The sequence below is a fragment of the Ambystoma mexicanum genome, chromosome 3q, assembly GCF_040938575.1.
Source record: "Ambystoma mexicanum isolate Mex_15411 chromosome 3q, UKY_AmexF1_1, whole genome shotgun sequence".
In the NCBI taxonomy this organism is placed as follows: domain Eukaryota; kingdom Metazoa; phylum Chordata; class Amphibia; order Caudata; family Ambystomatidae; genus Ambystoma; species Ambystoma mexicanum.
The window spans coordinates 495,272,991-495,297,972 of NC_090926.1; the positions used below are offsets into that span (position 1 = coordinate 495,272,991).

General features: G+C 50.6%; 1 protein-coding gene across 2 annotated transcripts in view; it reads left to right on the plus strand.

Moving 5' to 3' along the window:
* The window catches only part of MAT2B (methionine adenosyltransferase 2 non-catalytic beta subunit), a 503,503-nt gene that overhangs the window by 324,575 nt on the left and 153,946 nt on the right, over positions 1–24,982 (plus strand). For both annotated transcript variants that reach the window (XM_069654286.1, XM_069654287.1), the window contains exon 5: positions 16,032–16,225. In XM_069654286.1, coding sequence (XP_069510387.1) covers positions 16,032–16,225 — 194 coding nt within the window. The remainder of the gene's footprint in view (positions 1–16,031; positions 16,226–24,982) is intronic.

A 24,982-nucleotide genomic window follows, 5' to 3' on the forward strand; every position in this document is an offset into this window, starting at 1 on the left:
ACGACAAACGTTTTGATGACTGGGCGAAGAAAGTGTTTTCTTCTGGTGGTATGGCACTTCAGGCGGCCAACTCCATTTGTGCCTTGTCTCGTTTCACACACACTCTGTGGAACTGTGTTGCGTTGGCGGCTGAACATATTCCCGAAGGGGTCGAACGGGATGGTTTCCTTGCTATGGTCCAGGATGGTAAGGATGCCATGTGTGAGTCCGTTCAGTCGGGTTTGGATTTAGCTGAATGCGTCAGTAGGTCCATGGCGGCGAGCACCGTGATACGCAGGTTTGCGTGGTTGCGGAAGTCGGGGTTTTCTCCTGATGTGCAGTCCCGGCTCCTCAACATGCGCTTTGACGGTGAACACCTTTTTGGCAGCAAGGCTGACGAGAGCCTTGAGAGGTTGCAGACCTCAAAAGCTGCAGCGAAGTCGTTGGGCGCTGCAGTTCGCCAACCTCCGCCTTTTCGTCCTAGGGGACAGCAGTGGAGGGGTGGTTCCTTTCGCTATTAATCATCCTTCAGTAAAGCGAGAGGAGCTGGCAGTCAAAGAGGCCATCGCAGGGGTACCTGAGGTGGACGACAGGGTACCCGTGGTGCCAAGGCCGCTCGGGCAGTTGCCTCTTTGCCCTCAGGTAACGCCGCAGCCGCTCCCACTCAGTCGTGAGGCCATGTCCCATGGTTCGCCGGTTGGGGGAAGGCTGGCGCAGCATCTTGTAGAGTGGCAAGCCATTACTTCAGATGTGTGGGTTCTGGAGATCATAACCCACGGCTACTGTCTTCCCTTTCGGCACAGGCCTCGCGACAATCCACCGGGGAACCTCTCTTTGCAGAGTCTGGATCCGCTCCTTCCGCAGGAAATTCAAGCCCTGCTGGAGAAAGGCACCATAGAACTGGTGCCTGTAGCGGAGAGGAACAAGGGATGGTATTCCCCTTATTTTTTGATTTCGAAGAAAGACGGGGGATTGAGACCCATCATGGACTTGCGCGGTTTGAACAAACTCCTCAGGATGGACAAGTTCAAGATGGTTACTCTCTCTCAAGTCCTCCAGGCCCTTCAGCTTCAGGACTGGTTGGTGTCACTCGACCTCAAGGATGCTTACTTCCATGTGCCGATCCATCCCAAGCACAAGAAGTACCTGAGGTTCGCGGTTGGCGACTCGCACTTTCAGTTTCGGGTCCTGCCGTTCGGATTGACCTCCGCCCCGAGGGTTTTCTCCAAGCTCATGGTGGTGGTGGCAGCGCATCTCAGGCAAAGGGGGATTCACGTCTACCCATACCTGGACGATTGGTTGATCAGGGGGTGCTCTCCCGAGCAGGTCCTGGATCATCTGTCCGTCACCTGCCGCTCCCTTCACAGGCTGGGCTTCTCCCTCAATTTAATGAAGTCCCATTTGACGCCAACACTGCGGCTCCAGTACATCGGTGCAGTGCTCGACACTTCCCTGGGGCAGTGTTTTCCTCCCCAGGTGAGGGCTCTTCACATTCAGCAGATGGTGCACAAGTTTCAGCATGCCCAGACGCTCCCTGCGTTCGTGTTCTTGAGGTTGCTCGGCCTCATGGCATCCTGCATTCTTCTGGTGCCAGAGGCTCGCCTGCGGATGAGATCTTTGCAGTGGGCACTCAAGACGCAATGGTCGCAGTCCTCCGGCAGGATGTCGGACCCGGTTCAGGTGCAGCCCTCGGTCGCCCGGGATCTTCTGTGGTGGGCCGTCGAAGGCAACTTGATGAAGGGGGCTCCATTTTGGCTTCCCTGGCCGGAGGTGACGATCGTGACGGATGCATCCCTCACGGGATGGGGAGCTCATGCCAACGGGCTGACAGTCAGCGGTCGTTGGTCTCCGTCGGAGTCCAGACTCCATATCAATCTTTTGGAGCTGAGAGCCATCAGGCTAGCCCTGAAGGCTTTTCTGCCGACTGTGCGAGGAAAGAGTGTCCTGATCCTGACGGACAATACAGTGGCCATGCACTACCTCAACAAAAAGGGGGGGGCAGGGTCACTTCCTCTGTGCAGGGAGGCGATGCAGCTCGAGTTCTGGGCCATCCAGCAGGAAGTTTCGATCTCGGCAGTTCATCTGGCCGGAGACGAGAACGTGACGGCGGACGCTCTGAGCAGGCAGAGCGCAATCTCTCACGAGTGGGAGCTGGCTCAGGAGATTCTCCTGGAGATCTTCACCCTTTGGGGGACCCCTCGAGTGGATCTCTTCGCCTCCAGTGTCAACCGGAAGTGCGAACGGTTTTGCTCGCGGGAATTTCCTCCCAAAGGAGCCTTAGGAGACGCGTTTGTGGTGGAGTGGTCATTCCCGCTGCTGTACGCGTTTCCTCCAGTCCCCGTCATCCCGCAAGTGCTGCGGAGGTTACGGAAGTTCGGTTCCCGGATGATCCTCATTGCCCCGGCGTGGGCTCGGAGGACGTGGTACCCGGACCTTCTCGACTTATCAATCTGCCCTCCACGTCGTCTTCCCTACCAAGACGATCTGCTCTCACGGGAGGGGGGGTCAGGTTCTCCATCCAGAGGTCAGATCCCTCAACCTTCATGCTTGGCTTCTGAAAGGTTGAGGTATAAGGATTGGGACCTCCCTGAGGACGTGCTGGAGGTGTTGCTTTCGGCCCGAAGGCCAGCAACAAAGTCTCTGTACCGTTGCCGTAAGTTCTGCGACTGGTGCAGAGTCCAGAATGTGGATCCTTTTGCATGTGACATCCCCATGGTTCTGTCCTTTTTGCTTTCTTTGGCCCACAGGGGCTTGCAAGTGGGTACCGTTAAAGGTTACCTGGCGGCGCTGTCCATCTTTAGGCGCTCGTCTGAAGAGTGTTCTTACTTTAAAATCCCTTTGATTTCACAGTTTCTGAAAGGGCTCACTAATGTGTTCCCTCCGTCACCTTTCCTGGTGCCCGGTTGGGATTTAAACCTTGTTCTTAGGTTTCTTATGGGTGCTCCGTTTGAGCCTTTACATTCTTGCCCTTTGAGACTGTTAACTCTGAAAACTGTGTTTTTAGTTGCGGTTACTTCCGCTCGCAGAGTGAGTGAGTGAGTTACAGGCACTTTCAGTTAAGCCTCCCTTCACTGTATTTCACAAGGACAGGGTTGTCCTTAGAGTTCGTCCTTCTTTTCTTCCGAAGGTAGTGACGGAATTTCATTTGGCCCAGAAGGTTGTTCTTCCGGCATTCTATCCTCCTCCGCATCCTGGTAAGGAAGAGGAGAGGCTCCATAGGCTTGATCCTAGGAGAGCTTTAAGCTTTTATGTTTCACGCATGTCCCGGGTCAGAGTGGACGATCAACTCTTTATTGGTTACGCTGGAAAGCGTTTGGGGCAAGCTGTGACGAAACAGACTTTGTCTCGCTGGATTATTTTGGCCATCTCGGAGTGCTACCGCTTGGCGGGTAAGGACCCACCGGCTGGCTTGCGGGCCCATTCTACCAGGGGTATGGCTGCGTCTACTGCCCTGCAGAGGGGTGTTCCTATTCGCAACATCTGTGATGCAGCCACCTGGGCTTCTGTACATACATTTGTGCGTCACTATTCCCTCGATTCCATCCGAGCACAGGATCTGGCCTTTGGCAAGGCGGTCCTTTGCTCTGCTATTTGATTGGCTATTCTAAATCTTGGTTCTAAATTCTTTCCCTCCTCCTTGCTCTGGTACTGCTTTGGGAGTCTGTCATAGATATGGAATACGTCGGAGGACCCAATCCCCTCGAAGAACAAGTTACTTTCTTACCTGGTAACGTTCTTTCGATGGGATGGTCCGACGACGTATTCCATATCGCTCCCGCCCTGCCTTCCCCGCTGCAGAATTTCTTTTGCGATTGCAGCTTACGTTCCGCAAGGCTTTGTGTCTGACTGGCAGTTGACTAGTGTCACACGTTCTGGGGGAACAAAACTACAACTGAGGCTACGGGCGTCGTGCGTCCTACTTATCACATCGGATGACGTCGGACGTCGGAGGAGGCCCTCGACGACGGCGCATCGACGTCATCGACGCAGGACGCAGACGCCGAAAAAAGTTTCCGAAGCAGCACAGCTGTGGTGATTACATGTCATAGATATGGAATACGTCGTCGGACCATCCCATCGAAAGAACGTTACCAGGTAAGAAAGTAACTTGTTCTTTTCAGCAACCCTCCGCACCCCCACATTTTGGCTTTTATAAATATAGATAGATGAGCTCTTAGATGCCATTTGTAAAGATGCTTCTGGAGTTCAATTCACACTTTTACCCAACATTACTGCTTAGACACACATTCTAAGGGTGATACACAGTTGCAACAAGCAATGTTAAAATATCTGTTTGCAGCGCTAGCTTCAAATAACCCACCAAAGTCTCCCCGTACTGCTCGCTAATCTATGCAATGCAAATTATTCTAATCAGATCCACAAGCCTCAGAAGGCATACATTACTTACTGTAATCGTATTTCTGATGCTTGTATGTGCTTAGATTCACATGCGCCAACCCTTCCTCCCCTCTTGGAGTTGAAGGTACTTGGAAAAACCATTGATGTTTTACAGACCTTGATAACTACCTATTCGCCTTGCTTACTTTACATGCCCTCTTGTCCAAAACAAATAATCTTGAGGGACCTCAACGCATGAGGTATCATGGGTACAGTCGACGTCACACTGGGGATCAGATTACAAACCCGTCAAATCGACATCATCATCAATACCTTCAACCCAGAAGACCGGGTTCAGAAAGTGTAGCCACTGCGAAGTCAAAATGTCACTCACTGACCCTCATTGGGTGAGTCTGTGGTGCCTTGGCGTGGAGCACAGGATGGAGGACTGTGGGTCCTGTCAGTCCATGACAGGTAATGCTCTGAAAGAGCGTAAAGGGAAATTAGCAGCGAGTAGGTCCCCTACTAAATCCCCCTTGACTACCCTGTTGTAAGAAATGACCATCCGACGAGTTGAGAGGCGACTCTCCTCGAAGGAAAATATTGAAGACGAGGTCATGCTCTACGAGTGGGTCTCACCATTCCTTGTCTACTTATAAGAAGGTGGAGTAAAGGCACTATAGGTCCACTTCGAGCTCCTCCGATTCTTCTCCAGAGAGAAGTATATCCTGTCTGACGAAATCTTTGACTTCTGTACAATCGGAGGAGTTCAGGCAGAAAATGCTAAACATTTTTGAGAAGGAGGCCCCGTCCCTCTCGAAAGAAAAGGAAGAAAGCCATGCTCCTGTTACGCTGCATAAAGCTGACACGGGAAAGGGTTGAGGCTGAATCCTGCACGCCCTTGTAATCGGGACGCAAGCCGGAGGACCATCGAGAACCTTCGAGGACTCAACGAGAAATCATTGACTACTCAGTCGAGTTGAGGTTCAAGTGCTTTGAAAGCTCAGACAGTGCATAAGTTGTTGAAGAAATCAGCGCCTTTGATGTCAACACCGTCCGAGTCAAAGCCATTGACGCCTTCGGTGTCCAAACCGTCCACACCTTTCGTTGTCCAAACACGTCAACGCCATCGGCCTCTAAATCTTAAACACCTTTGTGCTCGGAACCATCTATGCCCTTACCCAGTAAAGAAGTGGTAAAATCCTAAATACCCCTTGCCCAAAAATGATTTTTTCAAATCCCTATCCTATATTTATTAGGAGCATGAGCCATCGGACCAACAAACCCCACCTTTTGGTTTGGAGTATGGCACTCCCAATGTCCCTGAAGCCCTTATCTCTGAGGAATCTAGGCTAAGAGACTTGCATGAAAACATTCAGTCTGCAAGTGGGATGGACACATCTCGAGAACAAGAATTGGGCCGACGAGACCTGGCAGACCATGCAGAGACCGATTACTGGCGATTTATGTCCACTCATTGAATTTCTAGGATGGGGCAGACCTGCTGCTCCATTTGAGCAAGATGACCTGACAGACGTTCTCGACAAAGGTCCACAGGAGTATCCTGTACTTCCTTTTCATGTCTCCCTCCTAAGAAGGGTTGAGGCAAATTGGGAGGCTCTTGAGTGGAGTCCTGCTGTGAATAAAAACCTCACCAAAAAGTACTGGCCTTCCAGTAATGACCCTGACTACTTGTTGAAGCACCCTACACCAGAGAGCCTGGTAGTTCAGGCAGGGACATCTACTTGCAAACAGGCTGCATATCCAACCATCCCACCAGACTGGGACGATAAGCGTTTTGATGCTTGGGCAAGGAAGGTATTTTCTGCCGGGAGTATGGCATTTTAAGTCTGCAAATGCCACTTGTGCCTTAGCAAACTTTACAGTGAACCTGTGGGACTGCATAGCTATGGTGGCTGATGATATTCCTGAAGCGGAAGAAAGAGACTGCTTCCTGAATGTTGCAAGAGACGAAAGCAGGCCATGTGTGAGTATCTGCAGGACTGGACTCTGCTGATAGTGTCAGTAGAACCATGGCGTCGAGCACTGTGGTGTGTAGGTTTGCGTGGTTGAGGAAGTCTGGATTTGCACTGGACGTGTAGTCCAGACTCCACAACATGCCCTTTGACGGCTCATCTGTTTGGCAGCAAGGCTGACGAAAGCCTGGAGAAGCTGCAGACCTCAAAGGTGGCAGCCAAATCTCTTGGTGCCGCTATCAGACAGCCACAACCATCTCGCCCCAGTGGATCATCTTGGGGTGGTAGGTCCTTGTGCTTCTACTGCTCAGTTGGAAAGGCCAGAGGACTGGCTAGTCAAAGGGGCCAAGAAAGATCCCCTCGTGGTGGATGAGGGAGGGGTGGGTGCCAAGTCCACCCAGGCAACGGCTACTTTACCTTCAGCCGATTCAAAACCACTCTGAGGCCTTAATATACAAGACCCCGGTGGGAGGCAAATGCTCACTGCATCTGCAAGAATGGCGGGGTATTACTTCAGATGCGTGGGCGTTGTAAACAGTAGCCCAGGGTTACTGCCTCCCCTTTCTAAAAAGTCCTTGGGACCATCCAGCAGGGAGCCACTCGTTCAAAGTTCCTGATCCGTTCCTTGTGCAGGAGATTTTGAGCCTGCTAGAGAAAGGTGCTAAAGAACCAGTACCTGTAACAGAGGGGAACAAAGGGTGGTACTCTCCTTATTTCCTAATCCCCAGGAAGGACATAGGATTGAGAACCATTTTGGACTTGAGATGCTTGAACAAGTTCCTCAGGAAGGACAATTTCACGATGGTTACCCTTTCTCAGATCCTTCAGGCCCTCCAGCATCAGGATTGGATGGTGCCATTGGACCTTCAGGATACTTTCATCTGCCAATCCATCACAAGTACAAAGTACTTGAGGTTCGCCATTGCCGGTTCTCATGATCAGTTTTGAGTTCTGCCATTCGGGCTGACCTCTGCCCGAGAGGTTTTCACCAAGTTGATGGCGGTGGTGGCAGGGAGTCTCAGGAGGGGCGGGATTCACGTCTACTCCTACCTGGGCGATTTGGCTTATCAGAGCTCACTCTCCTAAACATGCCCTGGAACATCTCCGCATAGCCTGCCACTTTCTCCACAGACTGGGCTTCTCCCTCAGTTTCAAGAAGTCCTACATGATATCATCTCAAAGACTCCAGCTCATCGGAGCAGTCCTGGCTATATCCTTGGGGGGGTGGGGGGGGAGCCTCACCACCTGAGTTGAGGGCTCAAGACATTCTGCGACTTCTTGAGGTTGCTCGGCCTTATGGAATCCTGCATTATTCTGGTGCCATAGGCTCATCCCCCCAGTGGGCCCTCAGGAATCTGTGGTCTGAATTCTCAGGCAAGATATGAAATAAGTTATTTATAACTCACCTGTACACAAGAGTATCTCTGCTCGACAAGACAATGGAGGGAGGACAGCAGGAGGACAAAAAAATTATCTTACTGAGCCTTGTGTCATTCAGATTGCGCAGGTGCCGGGGGAGGGAAGGGGAGAAGTGCCAGGGGTGGAAGAGAGAGTGCAAAGTAACCAGTAAGTATATCCGGGAGGTGGCTCGTAAGTGCAGAGAGTCAGGGGACTGTAGGGGTTACAGATACAGTCCCTTAAGTGGATGGGAGGCCCGGAGAGTATGCCAGGGTAACCGGCCGCGCAGGAGCCTGCTCCCGCAAGTTCAGTGGGTGGCCAGTTAACTAGTATGCGCAGTAGATGGGGACATCTGCAAGGGAGAGGGAAATAATAGCGGAAGCGAAAAGGAAGGTCTTGAGTTGCTTCCGGAAACTTAAATGGTACTGTTCAAGTTTGAGAGAGGCAGGGAGGCTGTTCCAGAGGGAGGCCCCAGCCGCAGCCTGCGATCTACCCGCCACACTCTGCCTGGAGAAGGGTCTGACCCTTAGAGAGTTGGAGGTGGATGAGCGGAGGGCTCAAGAAGAAAGATGCTTAGGAAGAGAAAGTTGGATGTAGTGTGGTCCCCGGCCCCAGAAAGCCATGTGGACGATGCAGAGGGTCTTGGAACTTGATCCTCCCAACCACAGGGAGCCAATGGAGAGATTTCAGGGCTGGAGCGATACGGTCCCTGGGCTAGAGGCCAGGGACAAGTCTTGCAGTCCTGTTCTAGATAAGTTCTAGAGGGCGACACGTAGAGGCAGGCAGATTTAGAAAGAGGCTGTTGCAGTAGTTCAGTCTAGAGAGGACCAGGGGTCTGAAGACCGGGAGCTTCAGGGGGAAAGTGAGAAAGGGAAAGTGAGAAAGGAAGAATACCTCTGAGGAGGTGCAGCTGATAGTGTGACAGTGTGGGCGGCCAGAGTGAGAGTGGGAAAGTGGGAGCAGGAGTCCCAATGAGGAGGATCTCAGTCTTACTGGCATTAAAGCAGAGATTGTTGGCGGCACATCATTCCTGAATTGCGGATAGACAGTCTAGTATGAGAGAAGGAGCAGTAGAGGCTGAGGGGAACCTGAAGGAGAGCTGGGCGTCATCCGCATAACACTGAAAGTTAGAGCAGAAGGTAGAGATGCAGTGGGCCAGAGGTGCCAGGTAGTGGTTAAATAACCAAGGAGAGAGGTTAGACCCCTGGGGAACACCACAAGTAGAGAGAGAGCTAGAAGATGGGGAAGACCCAAGTTGGACCTGGGAGGGTCTGAGTGAGAAAGGAGGTCAACCAGGCAAGGCCCTGACCAGAAATATCCAGGTTGTCTCAGACGATTGAGCAGGATGGCGTGGTTGACTGTGTCGAAAGCGGAGGATACATCCAGGAGAGTGAAGCCAGAAGGAACGTTGGAGTCAAGATTGGAGAGCAAGTCTTCACGGGTGTTCAGAAGAGCAGTTTCCATGCTTCTGGCTGCTCTGAGGCCAGACTGACGGTCATGGAGGCAACCAGTAGATTCAGTTTGTAGATTTAGCTGGGAGATGGCCAGCTTTTCCAGGAGTTTGCCCAGGAAAGGAGTGATGGAGATCGGGCGATAGTTTGCCATAGTAAAAAATGACAGAAGGCTTCTTAAGAAGGGGTGCACATGGGAGTGCTTAAGGGGGGAGGGAAGATGTCCGATCTTCTTCAGGTTCCGAGCAGAGTTGCACAGGATATTTTGTGGTGGGGCCTGCGAGGACAACATTCTAAAGGGAGAACCTTTTCTTTACAACCTTGACCGGAGATAGCAGTAGTGACGGATGCCTCACTCATGGGATGGGGAGCCCACGCCAACGATCTGACAGTCAGCGGTCTTTGGTCTCTATCGGAGTTCAAACTACGTATCAACCTTTTGGAGCTGATGCCAATCAAACTAGCTCTGAAGGCTTTTCTGCCCTCTGTACGGGGAAAGAATGTCCTGCTATGACAGACAACACTGTGGCCATGTACTGCCTCAACAAAAGAAGAGGCGTAGGTTCACTACCACTGTGCAGAGAGGCGATGCAGCTCTCATTCTGGGCAATTCAATAAGGACTTTCCCAATCAGTGGTTAACCTAGCCACAGAGGAGAACAAAGCAGCGGAAGCTCTCAGCAGGCAGAGTAGTCTCCCAGGAGTGGGAACTAGCTTAGGAAGTCCAAGAGATCTTCACCTTTTGGGGAACCCCTCGCGTGGATCTGTTTGCGACTAGTGTCAACCGGTAGTGCGAACTGTTCTGCTCCAGGGAATTTCCCCCAAGAGGAGCTCTAGGAGATATGTTCGTAGTGGACTGGGAGTTTCCAATCCTGTACGAGTTTCCTCCAGTCCCCGTAATTCCTCATGTGATCAGGAGATTACGAAAGTTTGGGAAATCCATGATGCCAATTGCTCCGTATTGGGCCACAAGGACCTTTTAGACCTGTCCATCTGCCCTCCAATGCGTCTTCCGCAAATAGAGGACCTTCTCTCGCGAGAGGTGGGTTGGGTTCGCCATCCACAGGTCAAGACACTCAACCTTCACGCATGGTTTCTGAGAGATTGAGCTATATGGATTGGGACCTCCCGGATGACGTTATGGAGATCTTTCTTAAGGCCAGGAGACCAGCAACGAAATCCTTGTACCGCTGCCGTTGGAATAAATTCTGCAGCTGGTGTAGGGAAAAGGGTGTGGCCCCTTTTCAGTGCAGTACACCTATGGCGTTATCTTTTTTTGTTACATTTAGCAAATCTGGGGCTCCAGATTGGAACTATTAAAGGCAATTTAGAGGCGCTTTCAATCTTGAAGCACACATCAGAGCAGGTATTGCATTTTAAGATGCCATTATTCATACCATTTCTTAAAGGGCTCAGCAACGTTTTCCCTCCTACACCATTTCAAGTGCCTATTTGGGATCTGAATCTTGTCTTTAAATGTCTTGTGGGCTCCTTTTGAGCCTCTACAGTCGTGTTCACTGAGGCTTCTAACGTTTAAACCTATTCTTTAGTAGCTTTGACATCAGCCTGCAGGGTGAGTTGCAGGCTTTATTTAGTAAACCTCCTTTTACTACTTTCTCCAAGGACAAGGTTGTCCTTGAGGTTAAACCTTCTTTTTTGCCAAAGATCGTATCAGATGTTCACGTGTCCCAGAAAATTGTACAACCAACTTTTTATCTGCCCCCCTCATCCTGGCAAGGAAGAGGAAAGGCTGCATAGGCTTGATCCCAGAAGGGCTCTGAGATTTAGTTTCAAGGATGGCGAAGATACATCAACATGACCAACTTTTCATAGGTTACACTGGACACAAACTGGTACTACCAGTTACAAAACAAACATTGTCCAGGTGGATAATTTATGCCATTACAGAATGCTACAGATTGGCTGGGAAAGATTCTCCCTGAAGACGTGAGAGCTCATTCCACAAGGGGCATGCCACATTTGCGCTGCAAAGAGGGGTGCCTATAAGGAAAATTTGTGCGGCAGCCACTTGGTCTACCAGTCATAATTTTACAAAGTGTTACTGTCTGGACTCTGGAAGATTTGGGAAAGCTGTCTTACATTCAGTCCATGAACATTTGAAAATTGTTCCTCCCTCCTCCAAGCCCGAACACTGCTTTGGGAGTCTATCTAAAGATAAGGAATACGTGGGAGAAAACAATCCATTTGAAGAACAAGTTACTTACCCCTGGTAACGTTCTTTCGACTGGATGTGTCTCCCACGTATTCCTCATCGCCCCTCCCAGCCTACCCTGCAGTAGAATTTCCAGGCATTTCACTTTATGCTCTTTCAAGGTCTGGTACTGTCTTTAACTCACTGATGATTTCTGCAAAAGGAGGGCATAAAAACAGAACTGAAGCCAACGGGCGCTGCGTGCTGTATATACCGACGTCAATCCCGAGATGGAAGCTCTCGAGGGACATCGAGTCAACCACATCGACGCACAGCACCCTCTGCCGAACTTATTTTCCGAAGCAGCTAAAGCTGGAAGGGAAGATATCTAAAGATGAGGTATACATGGGAGGAACATCCAGTCACAAGAACGTTACCAAGGGTAAGCAACTTGTTCATCTATGCAGTGTCCTCTTTTGGGTAATTTATTGGGCTAAACAGTACTTAGTTGCCAGCTTACCCCTTTCTAAAATTGAAGCCCGCCTGCCCGACTGTTTACCCATTGAGAAATATTTTGTTCAACCTGGTGTGCGTATTGGTTACCCAATTAGGATTGCTCCAAATCCCTCTGGTGAGGGGGCGGGAGGGACAGGAGTGACGGGAGTGTGAAGAGACCAATCTACCAAAATGGGGGTGAGCATACTTCTTTTCTACGACGGTAAGACCCACAAGAGACAATGCATTAGAATAATAATCATGCATGCAGCGATCGACTTCCAAAACGGGCCATTATTGAGATTGTGCAGAAATTTGAGCATGATGCAATTGATGGATGGAAATTTGAATAATCTAAGGAAGAGGACCTGCATATTGACCAGACTGGGTGCAGTAGACCACTGAAGGTTGATAAGGCAGGTAACGATCCGGTGGCAGAGAGTTTCAAGGAGGAAGTGCCCAATCGGGTTCTATCTTCATTCTTCAGCAGGTTTTTTTTCCGCTGCCCTTTTTGCCGGTGTTAGGCAGAATTGCATGCAGTACCCTCTGGGAACACGACACACAATTAGGACTACAGGTGTAGGCCAAACCAACCTTTGGTATAAGTCTGTACCACACAGTTTATGGGTGCGAGTTGAGCATCCAGGCTTATCTCAAGAGTGAATGTGAGCAGTACAAGTAGTTACACAGAGGACTTTCAATCACAGTGATTCAAGTAAACACTTATATTGAAGGTTTCTTGGTAAAACACTTATTAATGTATTACACAATCATTTAGAAAACATTTCACTAGAAGAAGGCAACTTAATTTTATATACCAATACACTTCAATACAAAACTCTAAGATTTTGAGACCGTTTGAGCTCCCCTGAAATAGGAGTCAAATGGTAGTTCAGTTACTTAGAAGTGAGCAAAAGGGATAAGGTAAGTAGAATAGATCACATATACTTGTTAGTGCAAATAGTTTCAGTTCACCAGAAGAGTTCAATTTATGTCAATAGGCCAGCCAAAGTCAATGGGCTAGTGTCCTGGATAGGAAAGCGCAGTTCTGGTATCAAACGGTAAAGTCTTTGCAAAAGTTCTCCGAAGTAGTTTAGGCGAAAAAGAATCATTTGTTGGGTCACAAGCTGATTAGGCCGGCATATTGGGAAAGTTTGACAAGCTTTCATTGCAAGAGTGACGTTCTCTCACTCGGGTTGGCACAGTATGAAGAAACAAATGCAGCTGAAGTCGTTGGTTCCTGGCAGTTTCTGCAGATTTCGCTGTTCCTGAGCCTCAGTCCTGGGGACAAGAGGGAGGATGTCGGGGGACTCCTGCACTGCACAGGATCATTGAAAAAGCAAACAAAATGGAGTCACTTCAGTTCGAGTAGCTGTTCATAAAGCACACAAGCTGGTGTCCTTCCCCCCCATTGTTAACCCTAACAAGCTCCGAGAATGGTATCCATGTGGCTTGTGAGTTGATTGGTCCCACCAACTCAAAGGAAGAAGTCGTCCTTGAAGGGGCTTCTCTGTTGAGATGAACTTGGCAATTCGGACCTGCAGCAGGGCTTCACCGGGCAAACCAAGAGTCCAGGACTTGCAGCAGCCGTCCTCTTCCAGCTCGTCTTCGGTTCTTTCGTTCCAGTGGTCGACTGTGCTTTCCAGTCCAAGAGACTCTCCTTTTAAACAGTTCTCTCCCTTTCATTCCAGCCTAGCTGTCACTCACCCAGCAGGGTGGCTGTCCTTGCCGGACAGTCAGCCAGCCAAACACACCAGAGTGCATTTGGGTCTGCTAGGAGACTAAGCATAGGTAGTTTCGGGCACCTCCCTCACTTCCTTCCCACCCCAGGCACTCAGATGCCAGAAGCGGTCTTCAGTCCTGAAGCCCGCCAAAGGCATGCGAACAAAGGGTCCAAACCTGGTTTGGCACGCAGAGACAAACACTAGAAGGACCTTTCCAAAAAGAAATGGCGAAAAAAGAAGACTGGGACCCGTTTAAACAAAGGGGCTTAAGGTGCCATCTTGAAAAACATGGCTCCCGCGATTTTTAGCTAACGGTGTTGAGGTCGGGAAAAATCATGGTAGTTTGTTCTAAAACCACTGCCTGCCAGCCTTTTCACTAGGAAAGGGTAGCATTTGACTGCTACATGAGTATTTGAGTATTTAGACACGGGATACTATGTAACCACTCCAGCACTCCATTGTAAGATGGTGTGTGCTGGGTCTAGGAATTTGGAAAGACTAGTAAAGTCAATTTCACTTTACATTCTCTGGGAAACGGTAGTTTATACCAGAGAAGATATTAAATCTTTGGGAAGTCTAAAAGACATCCCTGTGCCACTGCACGGAAGGTGCTGTGTGACACAAATAAACAAGAAGATGCCTATGGAGTTGGTCAGACTCAATATCCAAAGAAATAAACACAGAAAACACATTGAAAATGAAAAGTTCAGAGTCCCAAAGTTTAGCAAAAGAGCTGGAGGGCTCTAAAATGGGAGGAATTTGCACATTTGTGAGAATTCTCCCTATCAGACGTAAAATAATCATTTTTCTTTTGGGGCGGGGACCCCCATCCCCTGTTATTTATCCCTATGCACCACCCCACCCTATCACTTATATGCCCTCTCTGCCCCACACCCCATATTTTTCAATGTTTTTTTCTGGAAATAAATGTCTGCAAATAGTGCTGAAAAAAACAGCGGTGAATGAACGTCGTGCCGTCCAATTGACCCTTCATTAGTTATGGAAAATAAAACTCTGGAGGTCCGATTGGAGATGTTTAAGCAGCACAGGAGATGAGCCCGGCTTCTGAACTCCACACAAAAGAAGCAAGAGAAAGGACCTTGAGTGGGTGCCTGGTGTGGAAATGATCAACTGCAGAATTGAGACCAGAAATTAAAACCTGCCTCTGCGGTCCAGTTGAAAAGGAGATTCAGAGAGGTGTATTTTTTAATAGGAGGTCAGTTGATTATCTTTCCAGGAGTGAACCTGGCCAGGTATTGGAGGACACTATATCTATTGAGGCAAGCATTCAGAGAAATTGGAGTATGGGTGGGACTTGTGTTCTTGTGAGCTTTGGGATAGCCAGTGGGAAGAGAACATATGTGCTCCATGGTCCACAGGAAACTAAGTCACCAATTCAGGCATGACAACTTTGAACACTATTAGAGCAACTGGGCATAGATGGCGTACTAAAGAAGAATGGTTCAAAGGTGCCTGATTCCTCCCTAGAAGGTTCAATTAAATCAAAAAATACTTTAGGCAGACCTACACGTTTGGTAGCAATTAACTTATTTTTCTTCTAGTTCTAGGTTTTGAGGTTTCTGTTGCAATACTTTTCTTTGGGCTTCCACCAAGATGTCACATTGTGCTGTTTTGTTTAAAAAAATGTACACATTTCAAAATTAGTCTTTAAAGGCGAGACAGAGCTTTTCGACAAACTGTCTTTTGCTGACTGTTGGCAATTTCAGATTGTTGAAGCACAGTGGAGTTGCTTCTGGTTTTAGTCTTTTCATTATGATTTTTATTTCTATCGGATATATCTTTATTTAACAGATTGCCTTGCCAGTTAAACTATTTTTGCAAATACACTTTAGCGTACAGATTTTACATTCCGTTTAACCTTTGGCTATAATTCTGTGGGGTTCCTTAGAGGATCATGCCAATAACTTTATGGACACTTATTTAACTGTGATTCCCTCCATGATAAGGGACTGCCACATTTAGCTTTTGTAGCTGGCTCAAGACTTCTCCTTTACCAATCCTGCTCCTAGAAACTAGCAAATCTGCATAGCAATGTCGCTAGGTGCTCCCCTCTTTGATTCTTTCTTCAGCTGTTTTACTTAGCAAGTGTCGACTATCCTGCCTCCAGAGTTCTGTGATTTTCCCCACTTAGCCAACACTTCACAAGCCTCTTTTGACTTGACTGATTTTCTCTTCCTCATAAAGCCCTTTCTGTTCTTCCTCTCCTCCAGCCCCCGAAAGAGTTTTTGGTACACTACTTGGAAGAACCTCAGAAAAATTGTCTTGGTCATTTCTGATTCACTGCCCAACGTTTGGTTGATGCAACTCCAGTTTTCTTATGGCGCAAAGAAGTTTCTCAGAGTTAAAGCCACCAAAAGGAAGATTAACTTGAGCGAGGTTGTTGAAAATACGTTGGTGTATTGATGTTTTTGGTCATGAAGAGAAGCAGCAGCCTAGGAACTAGCTCTGCACAGCATTGTTGCCTGGTTCTTATTCACGCACACATTTTCATTTAACAGGAGCTGCTGTGCTGAGAGTTCCGGCACTGTATGGAGAAGTGGAAAGGTTGGATGAGAATCCTGTCACTGTGCTTTTTGACAGTGTCCAGCACAGTCACAAGTATACCAACCTGGATGATATGCAGCAGCGGTTCCCTACCCATGTCAAGGATGTGGCCACTGTTTGCCTACAACTTTCTGAAAGAAACCTGATGGTGAGTATGTCAGCAGTGTGAGGCTTTTGTATGGTTTACTATTGTGATTTGCAGGTTTAATTATATTTCAGTTTTTTGCATTTTTTGTTTTGCATGTTTTCATATTGTGTCATGCTTGTGTTGCACGAGCATTGTACTAAATTGTGTTCGGGGCTGTATGTAGGTCTGTGGCTCTGTACAATGTTTGTTGGACTAGATGAGGGTGTACGGTTTGTGGTTGGTGTTTGCAGCACAGCACATTTATATTTTAAGTAGGTATTTTATCCTCTGTATTTGCCACATAGGACAAACTAGTACAAACCCAGCAATTGTTGCCATGTTATCGTATAGCAAAGCACTTGAGATCCTTTCTATTTCTTCCCTGTATATTTGTATAGGTAATAGGCTGTGAGTGATAATTGGATTGAGTGGGGAAGTTGAGTCCTACAGTTCACGGATTAATAGAACATGCTAATTTACAAGGTGCTCCATTAATAAAGATTGCCAAAGCGCATAGCGCAGGAAGTCTTGATTCTATTAAAGACACAGAGGCGATTTTATGCTTATTCTTCTTTAATACTGCTTAACACAGCTTTTCAAATCATGTTCATTCAAAAACATTTTTCTTTTTTCTTTTTTTTTCTCAAACAAGAAATGTAAAAATCAACTCAAAATTTATCAACATGGATCCTTATAACTAGATCAAGGCTTGTCTTTACTACAAGTCCCATGAGGCTCTAGGTAGCCTGTAGTCCCAGCCTCCATGTGAAGCACCAATAGGAACCCACTCCCCAGTATAAATCCTCCTCTGCCTAGGTCCTTTCCCCTTCTTTTCTGATGCTCTTCCTGCACTTGTCTTTAAAAGTCTTACTCTCCTGAACTGGCATCTTCCTGCCTGCCTGTCTGGAGCGGTGGAATCCTCTCTTGAAAATAATATTGCATCACTCTCGAGTTTTTCATCTCTTCCCCTTAAATAAAAACCAAAAGGATATGTTAGGTTGGGGAATTCGCTTCCTATTCTTAAGGAGAAACATCACGTTAATGAAACAACTGTCCAATCTATACAGTGCGACATTCCTTTAGGGAGGGATAATGATCGCCTCCGTGTCTTTAATAGAATCAAGACTTCCTGCGCTATGCGCTTTGGCAATCTTTATTCTTTGACAAGACCGGAGGCGAGCATTATGCTTGTTCAAAGCTTTCAATCACTGCTGCTGCCATGTTCTCTAGAGGCTTGAAATAGAAAGTTCTGAAAACTGCATCACTCGACCAGTCCGCAGCCTTGAGGATCTCCTGCAGCGGAACTCCGGCTGCAAAAGCTCTCGAAGCCATCGATCCCTTGGATCCTGACGCAGGTGACGACGACATCGTCGAGGGTACCGACGGGGCCCCTGATCGCCCGTCGGGTTCAACTCGGCGGCCATTTTGTTGGCTATACAGTCCTTATGCTCAGAGATAAGGACGAGACTACCGTTGCCGACGGAACCTCTCCCGTCGGGGGACCCAGAACCGGGACCTTCTGGTGTTCCCCTTACCAAGAAAAGAAGGATCCACCCTCCGCCTCCTTTTCAGCCGTCGCGCCCCTTCCAGCCCTCCTCCCCGTCCACCCGAGGGGATGATACGGGGACTGACACGGCAGCGACGGGTACGGACGACGAGGCATACGACGAGGATGTACCGTCGTCGCCTCCCACCAGGGCTTCTCCGCCCGACGAGATTGGATCGTTCCACTCCATGATCACCAGGGCATCCGAGCTTTTCCAACTCTGCCCTGAGGAGAAGAAAAAGGAAGGTTTCCTTTATCAGCGGCGCGAGGCCAAGAGGAAGACTGTCCTCTCAGTGCCTCTATTGGACGACATTTGGGATGAGGGCCTCACCCTCCTCAAGAACCCTTCCACGACGCCAGCTAGAAGAGACCAGTACGAGAAGAAGTACCGGGTCCCGGACACGGCCCCCCTGTGCCTCCGGGCGCAGCCTACCCCGGACTCCGTCGTCTCCGCGGCGGCCAGGAAAAAAGCGGGGGGGGTGCGGCCTCCACATCGACTTCCCCACCGGACGGCGAGGGAAAGAAATTGGACGCTATGGGACGCAGAGTCATCTCGTCTGCGGCGACGACGATTAAAGCGGCCAACGCCTTGGCTATCGTGGCCCGCTACGACAGGGAGCTCTGGTACAAACTGGCTCCCCTGCTGGACTTCTTGCCGGACGACAAGAGGGCAGAGGCCCTGGAGATCCTGCAGGAAGGTGAGGTGGCTTCGGACCACGCCATTACCGTTGCGACGGACATCGCCGACACTGGGTTCCGCCAGTTGGGCAACGGCGTTTGCCTTAGGCGGCGTGGATGGCTCAAGGCTACGGACTTTCGTCAAGACGTTCAGACCAGAGTCCTGGACATGCCCTTCGATGGGAACAACCTGTTTGGGAAAACAGTGGACGATTCCCTTCAGGCCATTAAAGCGGACACCGAGACGGCCCGGGCCCTTGGAGTTCTGCAACAACGACGGACGCCCTTTCGGAGCAGCGGAGGCAAGGGCGCCTCCAAAAGTTCCGGCGGCGGTTTCTCCACCTACCGTCAAGCGGCCCGCTCGTCGGCTCAGGAGGCCTACAGAGGACGAGGCAAGTCTGGCGGACCCCGCCGTCGTCGCCAAGGAGGTCAAGGCGGCAAAGCCTCATCGAAGCAGGATTGAACTGGCCGTGGGGTCGGGCCCCCACCGAAGCACCCCGGTGGGAGGCCGGCTGGCGAGCTTCGTCAGCGTGTGGGAGTCCATCTCCACCGACTGCTGGGTGCTGGACGCCTTGGCCCGGGGCCACGCGCTCGAGTTTCAAAGAAGGTGTCCGCGCGTCCCCCCCCCGTGGCCAGGAAAGAACTTCACGTCCCTCAACTTCTCCTGGAGGTAAAGGCTATGCTCAGGAAGGGCGCCATCAAACTCGTCCCAAAGAGGCTTCGGGGCTCCGGAGTTTACTCGAGATACTTCCTCGTGAAGAAGAAGACGGGGGGATGGCGCCCCATCCTGGACCTGCGACGTCTGAACAAGTTCATCAAGGCGCAAAAGTTCCGGATGGTCACCCTCCAGCACGTCCTGGGTCAGCTGGAGGAAGGAGACTTCCTGTCGTCGTTGGATTTGGAGGATGCCTACTTCCATATTCCCATCCTAAAGGGGCACCGAAAATTCCTCAGGTTTGTGGTCCAAGGGCGTCACTACCAGTTCAAAGCCCTCCCCTTCGGACTACGGTCGGCACCCAGGGTATTCACCAAGTGCCTTGCACCGGTGGCGGCGCAGCTGCGCCGCGAGGGGATCCACGTCTACCCCTACCTGGACAACTGGCTCATCCGAGCCAAGACAAGGGAGCTCGCCGTGGATCACACGGCAAGGACCGTCCAACTTCTCACGGACCTGGGATTCTCCGTGAACTACGCCAAGTCCCACCTGGTACCCGCGCAAAACACACTGTTTCTGGGAGCGAAGCTCGACACAGTGTCCCTTCTGGCCTCCCCGTCGGAGGAAAGGACCAGGTCCATCCTGGGCAAGGTACAGCGGATGTTGGTTTCCGACGCGGCCAAGGTGAGGTCCATCAAGTCCCTCCTCGGAATGATGTCTTCTTGAATCTACCTCATTCCCATGTGCAGGCTCCGGATGCGCCCGTTGCAGGAGTTCCTGGACGCTCGCTGGATCCAAACGACGGGCGGCTTCGAGGAGAGGATCACACTCGACGAGAGTTTCCGCTGAGCGGTCCAGTGGTGGGGCATCCGCGCGCATCTGACGGCGGGCATGGACTTCCAGACCCCAGACCACCAGGAGACAGTGACCACGGATGCCTCCCTGGAAGGGTGGGGAGCGCACACCGAAAATCTGCACGCGAGAGGCCTTTGGCTCCCGACGGAGAAGTCCCTCCATATCAACGTCCTGGAGCTCCGTGCAGTGTTCTGGGCCCTCAGGTCCTTCCTTCCGTTCCTCAAGGGCAAGGTGGTGAGGATCTTCACCGACAACACCACCACCATGTTTTACATCAGGAAACAGGGCGGAACCAGGTCCCCAGCACTGTCCAAGGAGGCGCAGGACCTGTGGCATTGGGCCGTCGCCCAAAGGATGTTTCTGGTGCCGTTTCATCTGGCAGGGATAAAAAACACCATCGCCGACTCACTCAGCAGGGAGCTGCGCTCGTGCCACGAGTGGGAACTACGGCAGGATCTAGTGGATCGCCTCTTCCGACGGTGGGGCACACCCCAGATCGACCTGTTCGCGACGGCGACGAACTCCAAGTGCCGGAGGTTCGCCAGCAGGTTTCCCCAGGCGAGGAGCATGGGCGATGCTTTCTCGTTCCCCTGGGAGGGCCTGTTCCTCTACGCGTTCCCTCCTTTGCCACTGCTAATCCGGCTCGTCAACCAGCTCAAGAGGTCACGGTGCAGGATGATCCTCGTCGCACCTGCGTGGCCGAGGCAGATATGGTTCCGGGACCTTCTGGACTTGTCAGCGTCACCGCCAATCAAGCTGCCGGTGGACGCGGATCTACTCTCCAGGGAAGGAGGCGCCATCCTCCACCACGACCCGAAATCGCTGAACTTGCAGGCCTGGCTCCTGCAGCGCTAGAGTTTGGAGGATACGACATACCGGCCGACTGCAGAGAGGTTCTTGCAAAGGCCAGGGCGTCCTCGACTCTTAAATGCTACGGACACAAATGGAAGAGGTTCTCTGTCTGGTGCCACGGACAGAAGATTAACCCTCTACGGATTACGGCTCCCCAGGTACTGCCGTACCTGCTGACGCTGGCCAAAGCTGGACTGGCACACGCGTCCATCAAGATTCATCTTGCTGCGATCTCCCGATACACCAGAACCACGGGCCGGACGTCCTTGTGGTCTCATCGTCTGGTGAAAGAGTTCATGAAGGGGCTGTTCAGATCGTTCCCGCCGGTGAAGGCTCCGGCCCGGCCGTGGGAGCTCAACGTGGTGCTGACCAAGCTCATGGGACCTCCGTTCGAGCCTCTGCACTCGGCCCCGTTGAAGTTTCTGTCGTGGAAAACGGCGTTTCTTGTGGCCATCACCTCCGCACGACGGGTGGGAGAGATCCAGGCCCTTTCCTGCAAGGCCCCGTACTTGACTTTTCACGACACGAGGGTAGTGCTCAGGACGCACCCCTCCTTCATGCCCAAGGTACCGTCGGACTTCCATCTCAACGAACCCTTGGTGTTGCCTGTGTTCTTTCTGTCGCCTTCGTCGCCGGCTGAGAGGATTTTGCACTCGCTGGATGTGGCTAGAGCGCTGAAGTTCTACGTGGACCGCACGAAGTGTTTTCGGAAGACGTCACAACTCTTTGTGAACTTTGGACCTGTCAATGGGGGGAAGGCTCTCTCGAAGGCTTCCATTTCCAGATGTCTCTCCGGCTGTATCATGTACTGTCATCGGTTGGCAAACCGACCGCTGCCTGGCCGTCCGAGAGCCCATTCCACCAGAGCGATCGCAGCTACCACGGCGTTCCTTTCTGGTGTGCCCCTGCTGGACATATGCAGGGCTGCTACGTGGAGGTCGACGCACACCTTCACGAAATTCTACTGCGTCGATCGGGATTCCAGGGAGGAGTCCAGGGTCGGCCAAGCAGTGCTGCGCAACCTGTTCGCCTGAGGTGAGCCTGGTGAGGAGGTAAGGTGCTTAATGTTGAGTTTGATGTAATGCTTAATGTTGAGCCTTTGCCACCTCCCGTGGTTGTGCATGTGTGTACTGCTATGTATTCTTTATTCATGACCATGTGAATCCATGCCAGACCCCATGCTGGAGAAGGAACAAGTTACTTACCTGTAACTGTTGTTCTCCAGCATGGGTCTGGCATGGATTCACATGCAAACCCTCCCGCCTACCCCTCTGCGGCTCTTCACTTGGTCATACTGCCACTTCACGTGCTTCCAAATCTGAAGATTGCTGCCAGAGGCGGTGCTTAGGTAGAGGGCAGTCATTGGCTGTGGTCAGTATGACGCAGAGACCAGTGATTGGTTATTACTACGAAAGACAGATCAGAAACGAAACTGATACTGGTTTTTTCTTTACCGAGGATTCCCAGCCTGACGACGGGGAATATTCATGAGCATGTGAATCCATGCCAGACCCATGCTGGAGAACAACAGTTACAGGTAAGTAACTTGTTCCTTCTCTGCGCGTCTTCACTAGGACCCTCGCCAGCATCACGAAGGGGGGAAAGGCATAAAGAATGTGTCCCCTCCAGTCGTGCATGAACGCATCCGTCCCGGAAGCCTCTGGGTCCAGTCTCCAGCTGAAGAACCTTGGCAGTGGGCATTCAGTCTCGAAGCAAACAGATCTATACCTAAGGGACCCCATCTCTGTTGCAACTTCTTGAAGACTGATTCGTGCAGTTTCCAATCGCTGGAATCTGTTAGATATCGGCAGTTCCAGTCCGCGACTGTATTTTTTGCTCCCGGAAGATACTCTGCTTTCACTGCTATCTCCTTTTCCAAGCAAGCATGCCAGAAATCCTTTGCTAATTCGGCTAGCATCTTGGATTTCGTGCCCCCTAGTTTGTTGATGTACCTCACTGCAGATAAATTGTCCATGCGCAAGAGGATGCAGCTTCTCACTCGATCTTTGGTAAATGCTTTTACTGCGAATGAGCCCGCCAACAGCTCTAGGCAGTTTATGTGCATGTCTAACTCTCCTTTTGACCATTTTCCTCTGGTCTCGATGAGACCGCATCTCGCCCCCCAGCCGGATCTGCTGCCGTCTGACTCTGACCATCTCTGGAGTGTCTCCGAAAATTGCTCTGCCGTTCCAGGCTTCCATATTGCTGAGCCACCATTGAATTTCCGCTTTGCTGTCTACGTCTAGCGGGACTAAGCGGTGATACCTCCAACCTTTCTGAAGGAATCGTATCTTGAGCCTCTGAAGGGCTCGATAATGCAAGGGACCCGGAAATATCGCTTGTATAGATGCTGCTAGGAGACCCACTATCCTGGCTAGATTGCGAAGCGATATAACCGGCTTCTTCAGAGCCGTCCTTAGATCTTTCTTTATCGCTCTGATCTTGGCTACGGGAAGTTCCAGGGAAGCTTTCCTCATGTCTATCACAAAACCCAGGAACTCTATCCTTCTGCTGGGTATTAAATCCGACTTTTCTATATTGATGAGGAAACCCAATTCTGCAATGCGCTTGCTTGCCCATTGAACCTGGCTGACTAGCCTTTCTCTGTCTTCGGACATGAAAAGGATGTCGTCTAGATAGATGATCATCTGAATACCTTCGTCTCTGAGGGCCGCTGCAAGAGGTCTCATTGGCTTTGTAAAAGCCCGCAGGGCTGATGCTAGGCCGAACGGCAATGTCTTGAATTGCCACCTCTGCTTCCTCCAAGTAAACTGGAGAAACTTGCGGTCCTGGGGGGCCATGGGAACTGTCAGATATGCGTCCTTCAGGTCTAACCGTGCTAACCAGTCCCCTGTCCTGAGCAGATCTGCAAGCAGATGGACTCCTTCCATCTTGAAATGCTTGTAGACTAGCCAGCTGTTCAGCTCTTTCAGATTTATCACAGGTCGGACCTTGCCCTTCCTGTGGACTAAAAACATGTTGCTCAAGAAACCTGTCGAATGAGGCTGTGCTTTCTCTATGGCTTGTTTCTGAGCTAGCTCTCGCAATTCCCTGTCTAGTAATGTCGCCTCTGCTGCTGAACAAATCAAGCGCGGTGGGATTCTCTTCTGGCAGGGGTAATTTACAAAGTCTAGCCTGTAGCCTTGCGCAGTCTGGAGAACCAAGCATCTGCTGAAAGCTCTCGCCAGTTGTGCATAAAAAGCGCTGTCCTGCCCCCTACCGGTGGGTATATCGCTTTGCGTTCTCTCACCTGAGTTGTTAGACTGATGTCTGAAGTAGCCTCTTCCGCGTCTTCCTCTAAAGCTTCTGCCTCCCTTTGGGGAAAAAGGCGTCCTGCTGTCGCGATTCCCAATGCTGCGCTCTCGGTCCCTGTGGCCTTCTGTTGGAATTAAACCGGTCGGTCGAGCGGCCTCAGAATCGACCGGCCTCGGCAAAAACACGCCCGGGAAAAACCTTCTTAATAGATGCCTGAGCTTTCTCGAGGGCCGTGTATGTGCCTACGAACCTGCTCATTTCCATCACGAAGGTATCCCCAAAGAGCAGACCTGAGCGCTTTCTCCCGCTTCGTATGAAGCTAAGTCGCTTAGTTTATCTATTTTGAGCAGCGTAGATCGTCTCCTCTCTATCGAGCATTTTTGGGTCTAACTCGGGTGTTTCGGTAACTTTCCCGTTCAAATCTGGCCTGGGGCATTCTGACCTGAGCCGAAATCTCGTTTCTTTTTCAAGCGGTTTGCGTATCTTTTGAGCCATATAAATGGCTACCCTTGGAGAAAGGGTCCATTCCGTAGAGCGCGGGTGCCTAATAGCATCTGGCTCGAACATATCCGATATGTCCTCATCAGGGGTGGCCTCCACCTTGCTGTCTGTACTCTTTCCTGAACTGGGTTGGATCAGAGTTTTCTCTGTGCTCGGGTTGCTCTCGTCGTCCTCCACTTCATCTTTACTATCCGACGAGGAACCTTCATTCGCCACATTATCCGCCCCTGGGGTTGGGGGTACGAGGCTTGGCACTGCTGATTTCGCCAAAAAGGCTTTTTAAGCCTAAAGAAAGTGTCAGCTGCCTCCTGGGGCTGTTCATCTTGTCCCCTGATAGAGCCCGGGGGGGTAGAAGAGTGCTTCCTCTTCCCGGCCACTTTACGCCCCCTATTATCTTTCTCCAGAGGTCTTGTGGAGGTCCCTTCCCCTGTGTCTT